Source organism: Babylonia areolata, chromosome 12 (assembly GCF_041734735.1).
Source record: "Babylonia areolata isolate BAREFJ2019XMU chromosome 12, ASM4173473v1, whole genome shotgun sequence".
NCBI classification, from domain to species: Eukaryota; Metazoa; Mollusca; class Gastropoda; order Neogastropoda; family Buccinidae; genus Babylonia; species Babylonia areolata.
Window position 1 is genome coordinate 20391986 of NC_134887.1, and position 8384 is coordinate 20400369.

At 47.2% G+C, this 8384-nt stretch overlaps 1 protein-coding gene across 1 annotated transcript in view; it reads right to left on the reverse strand.

Annotated features, from left to right (window-relative positions):
• Nucleotides 1-6857, reverse strand: part of LOC143288438 (uncharacterized) — an 18401-nt gene extending 11544 nt beyond the window's left edge. Inside the window, exon 1 of the mRNA XM_076596926.1 lies at nt 6403-6857. Coding sequence (XP_076453041.1) covers nt 6403-6424 — 22 coding nt within the window. The 5' untranslated portion in view covers nt 6425-6857. The remainder of the gene's footprint in view (nt 1-6402) is intronic.
• Nucleotides 6858-8384: the final 1527 nt, after the last annotated feature.

The following is an 8384-nucleotide window of genomic DNA, read 5'->3' on the forward strand; positions in this document are numbered from 1 at the left end:
TTTTAGCCCAAAACCGCCCTCAAGCATAAAAACGAAAAACCAGCTTAAATATGTGTATGGAGAGCCAAATGGTTCTTAAAGAGAGGAGGTTGGGTCAACCGTTCACATATGAACGTTTGACCTAGTTTGCTTTTTGGATGGTTTACCATCTTGAATATCAAATAGATTTTTCTTTAACAACTGAGTTTTGTGTTTCGATTTTATGTCTGTTTTCATTGCATTGAATTTTTCAACTTCAGCCAGAATGAGACTAAATTCTTCATCGCTTATTTTATCATCTTCTAATGCTTTTGAAATAAGATCATTTATAGTGTTCAGTTTTGACTCGGCCAACACGCGAATCTCGTTGTGCTTCATAGCTTGTGACATTAATTTTTTATGAATAAATTTACAAGTTAAACCAACCACACCAAGGAGACCAGCTCCCACTTCTATTCCAATAGCTACGGGAGCAGCGGCGACACTCAACAGTAATCCAACACCCGATGCCCCAAGGGCGAGACTAAGAGTCGTCAGCGTTGTATCCGCGGCTGTAGCGATATTTACACCGCGTTTATATTTTTTATAAAATAAAGTTCTTTCATCACGCTCTTTTTCGAGGTTGTTTTTTATATTCGATATCTCTCGTAAGCGAAACTCCATTATTCTATAGTAATCATTTTTTGTTTTTAAATGATGGTAACAGGATGAGGAGAGTCATCATCATGGCCTGGCTTCGCTGACGAAGATCTAGGAAGGGCGTTGTCCACGTCTGATGCAGGCACGCTCATGGCTGACAAGGCCAATGCGGGAAAAGCAGAGTCGGCCGCAGCGGTTGCAAGGGAAAGTCTGGTCTGGGTTCGCGGCTGCAGCGTCGTGGTTCTTCCTCCTCCTGTGTTTGTCCTCAAGGCTGGCCCTGCGGTTGTTTTCGAAGGAGGAGACAGCTTGGTGGATGGTGCGTCGCCAGGTCTCTCGATCAGCGGCTACTGCGGACCACTGGCGATGGTCAATGTGACAGGCACCGAGAGCTTTCTTCAGGGAGTCTTTGTATCTCTTCTTGGGTGCTCCTCTGTCACGGTGGCCAGTGGACAGTTCGCCATACAGCGCGATCTTGGGCAGGCGGTGGTCCTCCATCCTGGACACGTGCCCTGCCCAACGTAGCTGGGTCTTTAGCAGCACTGCCTCGATGCTGATAGTCTTTGCCTGCTCCAGGACCTCGACATTTGTGATGTAGTCACTCCAGTGGATGCTGAGGATGGTGCGAAGGCAGCGCTGGTGGAAGCGATCAAGCAGTCGTATGTGGTGCCGGTAGGTGACCCAGATTTCGGAGCCATACAACAGGGTGGGCAGTACAACAGCTCTGTACACGCTGATCTTTGTGTCTTTCTTCAGGTGTTTGTTGTTCCACACTCTCTTGTACAGCCTGCCGAATGCGCTGTTTGCCTTTGCTAGTCTGTTGTCGATCTCCTTGTCGATCTTGGCGTCAGACGAGATGGTGCAGCCTAGGTAGCTGAACTGGTGGACCGACTTCAGCTCTGTCTCACCGATGTTGATGTGAGGAGCGTGGAATTCTTCCTGTGGGGCAGGCTGGTGGAGAACTTCCGTCTTTTTCAGACTGACTTCTAGGCCGAAGAGCTGCGCAGCCTCTGCGAAGCAGGACGTTATACGCTGCAGGGCCGCTTCTGTATGGGCGACGAGGGCAGCATCGTCGGCAAACAGAAGCTCTCTGATGAGTTGCTCCAGTGTCTTGGTGTGGGCCTGTAGCCGCCTCAGGTTGAATAGGCTGCCATCAGTGCGGTATCTGATGAAGATACCGTCGTTGTCGCCAAGATCTTCAGTGGCCTGTTGGAGCATCATGCTGAAGAAGATCGTGAAGAGGGTCGGCGCGAGGACACAACCTTGTTTCACTCCATTTCCAATTGGGAAGGGCTCCGAAAGGTCGTTGCTGTGTCTGACCTGTCCACGCTGTTCCTCATGTAGTTGGATGACCATGCTGAGGAATTTTGGGGGGCATCCTAGACGTTTCATGATCTCCCACAGACCTTTTCTGCTCACGGTGTCGAAAGCTTTCGTGAGATCGACGAAAGTCGCATACAGTCCTTTGTTCTGTTCCCGACATTTTTCTTGTAGCTGTCTGAGAACGAAGACCATGTCAGTGGTGCCTCTGTTGGCTCTAAAGCCACACTGACTCTCTGGGAGATGTTCTTCGGCGATAGTAGGCACCAGCCGATTTAGGAGGACTCTGGCGAGGATCTTGCCTGCGATGGAGAGCAGAGTTATCCCCCTGTAGTTGGAGCAGTCCGACTTTTCTCCCTTGTTTTTATACAGGGTGATGATGACTGCGTCACGGAGGTCCTGTGGTAGTTTGCCTTGCTCCCAGCAGCAGACAAAGAGGTTGTGGAGTTTGGAGTATAGTGCTGGGCCTCCATTCTTCCACGCCTCCGGCGGAATTCCGTCAACCCCTGCTGCCTTGCCACATTTCAGCTGTTCAATGGCCCTGACAGTCTCTTCTAGGGTTGGTAGCTCGTCCAGTTGTAATTTCACTGGCTGTTGTGGGATGCGGAGAATTGCCGAGTCTTGAACCGTGCGGTTGGCGCTGAAGAGGGCTTGGAAATGTTCCGACCACCTGTTCAGGATCGACGTCTTGTCTGTGAAGAGCGCCTGGCCGTCTGCGCTGCGCAAAGGACTCTGGACCTGGTATGAGGGACCGTACACCGCCTTCAAGGCTTCGTATAAGCCCCGGTAGTCACCAGTGTCTGCACAAAGCTGAGCCCTCTCTGCCAGGTTGGTCCACCACCCATTTTGAATCTCACGAAGCTTGCGCTGGAGGTTGCTGCATATGAGCCGGAAGGTTGCTTTCTTCACCGGACAAGACGGTTGTGCAAGGTGAGCCTGGTGGGCTGATCTCTTCTTCGCCAGCAATTCTTGGATCTCCTGGTTGTTTTCGTCAAACCAGTCCTTGTTCTTTTTCGACGAGAACCCTAGGACTTCTTCAGAGGACTGCAGGATGGCTGATTTCAGCTGTGCCCATAGTGCTTCTGGAGAGGGGTCTGTGGGGCAACTGGGGTCTTCAAGTTTGTCCTGAAGCTTCCCTGGAATTCAGCTTTCACTTCAGCTGACTGAAAGTTGCCGACCTGGAATTTCTTCCTAGGAGCTCCTCCTTTCTTTGGTTTGGGCTTGAAGTGGAGCCTGAGCTTGCTGCGGACGAGGCGGTGGTCAGTATGACACTCCGCGCTGGGCATCACTCGGGTGTGTAGGACGTCTCGTACGTCTCTCTGGCGCATCAGGATGTAATCAATTAGGTGCCAATGTTTGGACCGAGGATGCATCCACGTTGTCTTCAGGCTGTCCTTCTGCTGGAAAATGGTGTTGGTGATGGTAAACTGCTGCTCTGCACAGAACTCGAGAAGAAGGCGCCCATTGTCGTTGCAATTACCAACGCCATGCTTGCCAAGGACTCCTTTCCAGGCTTCTGAATCTTGGCCAACTCTGGCATTGAAGTCGCCAAGGATGATGACCTTGTCGTCAGCAGGGGTGTTCTGAACGAGGTTGCGCAGATCAGTGTAAAACTTGACCTTTTCTGTGGGGTCCGCTTGGAGGGTTGGAGCGTACACGCTGAACAGAGTGACATGCTGTTTGTTCCGTAGTGGGAGGCGCATGGACATAATTCGGTCTGAGTGTCCTGTTGGCAGGTTTTCAAGCTTGGAGGCAATGGTGCTCCTGACCATAAAGCCTACGCCATAAAGGCGTCTCTCGGTCTCTGGCTTGCCTGACCAGTAGAGGGTGTACCCAGCGCCGTGTTCCTGGAGGCTGCCTTTCCCTGCAAAGCGGACTTCGCTGACGGCAGCAATGTCAATGTTCAGTCTCTGAAGTTCGTGTGCGACTAGAGCGGAACGCCTTTCTGGGTGGTTGCTGTCTGCAGAGTCACGCATGGTTCGGATGTTCCAGCATGCTACCTTTAGTCCTTTTGCACCTAATTGTGAGGCAGGTGCCGGCCTTTTCTTCTCTATTGTTGTTCGACCGCGTTTGGAGATGCCCGTTGACCGCGGCTAGCCAACTGGGGGGTATGGAGATGAGCATTTGTTTGGACCACCTTTTCTAGGCCCCTCTCCGTGTGGAGCAAGCAGTGCTGTCCCTAGAAAAGGCTGCTTGGTCGTTCAGGGTGCTGCCGAGTGATGCTGTCACCTCCGGGTCAACAATCAGGCGACCAATATCCTGAACCGCCTGCATGCAGGATTGGAACTGCGGCTTCCAGTGACATCTTCCACCTGCCGTTTTCGCCCCTTTCCCATCGCTACAGGGCTTGGAATAGTTGGTGGCGCGGACGTGGACGTGTCCTTCAAGCCTGCGCAATGGAATTTTTAGGTGGAGTGCAGTGTGCGCAGTACTGGCCCCACCCTTTACACCCGTGATTCATCTGCCATAGCCTAGCAAGCTGGGACGGTGACAGTGAGGTCCTCAGGTCGTAGGTTTTATATCAGACTGTCCTTGTCCTAGCCTCTGGCTCAAAAACCTTCCTCGGAGGCACGGGGGCGCGGCTACTGAAAGTCGGGACATAGCCATGGACCCAGGGTCAATGCATGTCGAGACTGTCCTGCATTCCTTAGCACTTCATGGGTTTTACTTCAGACTTTTCCTTGTCTTAGATGGACTGCCTTCCCGGGCTGTCGAGCTCCATCTGCCCGCATGTGACAGGTAGCACAGGGTTACATGGTACCTGTGGCAGGTAGAGACCTGACCTGACTGATATGAGGAGAGTAGCGCAGTCTTTTAAGCTGAAGAGGTCCGATGTGAATAAAGTCGAGAGATATTTTATCTAACGATGGACGTTTGATGACACCTTCGAGCGAGAATTCTATAGAGGGATCGGGTTGATCAGATGGGCCAACCACTGGAATTTTGATGGTAATTCTCAAGAGTTTATTTTTAAGATTTCCAGGCCATTTTATCTGCAACCCTTTTAAAACTTCTACAAAATCATCTGGCACCCCACTAAGGAGTATATCTAAAACGATAGTTGACCCCTGAATAGGCGGCTCAAAATCAAACTCTTTAATTAACCGCAGTGTACCAGTCTTTTTACCTTTCATACCAATAACATATCCAAAGTCGTCGCTGTTAACGACGATTAGATCTTTACGCGTATGATAGGAAGCCAATAGTTTACCACTATTTTGTATTTTTTGTAGAGCGTGATTTCTTCCAACATAGGGTTGTTTTATTTCAAAATCTAAATCCCATTTATTCACCGGATAAGGTACCCATGTATCATCGTCGGAAAGAACAAGATGATGTGGTTTGTTCACAACAACACCGTCAACGTTCACGTCTGCAAGTTCGCTGAATTTGTTGACACCACCACCATTACTCGTTATTTCTTTTCTTTTGTACGTTCCTTCAGAAAGTTGGAAGGCGTACAACTGATTTTCTATTCCCGACGCATCAAATCCGTCTGTATCTCCGAGATCAACCAAACCGAGCGTAGTGCAGGGTTTGATATTATGTGTTCCTGGCCCTCCGGGATCAACCATTTTCTAATATTTATAGTATATTCTAAATATTCAAATTGATGCTTATACTACTTCCTGTCATGATTCAGCAATAGAAAAAGGCCGATATTTCAACATTCCAAAAGAAAGGAGACTATGTTTACAATGTCAGACAATGGAGGATGAATTTCATTTTTTAGATGACTGCAAAGAAAATAGAACACTTTCACTTTCACTTTCACTTTCTCAAGGAGGCGTCACTGCGTTCGGACAAATCCATACACGCTACACCACATCTGTTGAGCAGATGCCTGACCAGCAGCATAACCCAACGCGCTTAGTCAGGCCTTGAGTGCATGCTTACATATTTGTGTACCTGTGAAAGTGGATTTCATTTTACGTAATTTCGCCAGAGGACAACACTCTCGTTGCCATGGGTTCTTTTTCAGTGCGCCAAGTGCGTGCTGCACACGGGACCTCGGTTTATCGTCTCATCCGAAAGACTAGACGCTCAGTTTGATTTTCCAGTCAAACTTAGGAGAAAGGGCGAGAGCGGGATTCGAACCCACACCCTCACGGACTCTCTGTATTGGCAGCTGAGCGTCTTAACCATTCTGCCACCTTCATACAAAAAAATTCAAAATTACATTCCATATATTATTAAACCCAGTCAGCTAATACTGGAAGACAAACTTGTGGGACTGTTTGGGAAATTGGTTAGTAACTGCTGTCAAAAACGCCATAGCGTGCAAGAGTGATTCAATGTCTTGTTCAGTATTGATCTTTTGTGTGTGTGTGTGTGTGTGTGTGTGTGTGTGTGTGTGTGTGCGTGGTTTCATGTAACTTTGCATACGTGTCTTATAAACCTTGTTCAGGTTTAATTGACATTAAAATTGATTCTGATTCTGATTCACACACACACACACACACTTACCACTGTCTACCGCAGTTGCCATTGTGGTGACCCTGCTCGAAGCGGAAAACGTAAACGTGCACTTCAATCGTCGAGTTGGTAATGGTGGTGCATCATGATTACACTCCACTCTGTAAGTACATTACTACACCATGATTACACTCCACACTGTAAGTACATTACTACACCATGATTACAATCCACTCAGTTCGTTATGTGAGCAATCTGTCAGCGAAAAACGAAACTGGTCCGTCTCCGTGTAAACCCCGTCGTGCCCCACATTCCTGAGTGTCCTTGCCTGAAGGAAGAATAAACACGGCTTGTCACTGGGTCATGACTGTGTCTGGTACCTTTCCGGGGTTGTGCTTTTGTGAAGCGTTCTTGGGAAGGGTTAAAAACACACTGTTCAATTAAATGACATGACATTCATCAGTCATTTTCCTAGAGTCGCAGTCTGCAACACGCCGACAGCTCGAATTTCGTCGCACGGTCACAGGTGTCCATTTGGGACCCGTAAGGGGATAATCATGTCTCGGTTAATTTTTGCAAGCAGAAGGACGAACAGCCTGGATCAAGGTAAATCTTCACAAAGAAAGAAAGAAAGAAAGAAAAATAATTTGCTGTTGACGAACTCAGGCATTGGGAATCCGGAAAATGCATGATATTGACCCTATGGTTTTTCTATGGAGTGAAAAAGCAACAACATAAAAACAAAAAACAACAGCAAAAAATAGCAACAACAACGACGACGACGACAACAACAACAACAAAACAACAGCAAAAAATAGCAACAACAACGACGACTGACGACAACGACGACGACAACAACAACAACAACAAAACCCACCTGGAGAGAAAAAGCATAACTACTTTCAAATAATTGTGTCCCTTTTTTTAAGTGTGCTGGGGAGGTAGCGGGTTTGTTTTTGTTTAAAAAAAAATTTCATTGACTTTTTAAAAATTTTTTTTACCGCTATGACATCCTCAACAAGTTACATAGGTGTGTCGATCAGTACTTGAAACAAAATCGTTCTGATAACCACTGCTGTATTTTATAACTTTGATGTTTCGGAACCAAGAACCTGTTCATGGCTTTGAAGTAAATAAATCTGGTTTGCGATTTTACTGGCAATGACATTTTATATCGTTGTTGTTGAAAATTCCGCTGTATTGTAGCAGTACAACGGAGTTTTGACTCTCCGATAATTTTCAGGCTAAATTTGAACGGAGTGGATCAATGCATACAAATCGTCTGATATTTAAAGATGTGTTCAAAGGTATTGTCTTCCCACTAAAAAAACAAAACAAAAACAATCTGACATATTTGACTCCGAAATGACACCATACTTTATCGATTTGGCTGATATCCAAGCCAGCAATAAAACTTTCAAACTGTGGTTGAATATGGAAAAAAAGGCAACTGGACTAGTAAGTATGTAACTGAATGTGTGTGTGTGTGTGTGTGTGTGTGTGTGTGTGTGTGTGTGTGTGTGTGTGTGTGTGTGTGTGTGTGTGAGTGTGTGTGTGTGTGTGCGCGCGCGCGCCCGTGAGTGAGTGAGAGAGAGAGAGAGAGAGAGAGAGAGAGAGAGATTCCAGATTCCAGATGGTTTAATGTTCATAAGTCATCAGGCTCCTAACATTGTCAACAATAACAGACAGTATTCTAGTACATTACAATTTTGCTTGGACTCTGATTACACAATCCTACAATTTACTTCGCTGACATGTGGATAAGTCACACACACACACACACACACACACACACACACACACACACACAGCGCGCACGCGCGTGCGATGCATCCTTCATTTGAATTGAGTCGCGGCCTGCGGCTCACACCTGCACTGCATGTGTATGGATATTCGTCTAGAACAGGAACAGCAAATAATCAATTGCTTAGCTCCATCAATATGTCACGCTTTTTCTCAGCGTAAAATACAAAATTGGCTAGATTATGCATTGACATTTCATCAGGGCATTGTATTAAATCACTGAATTGCTC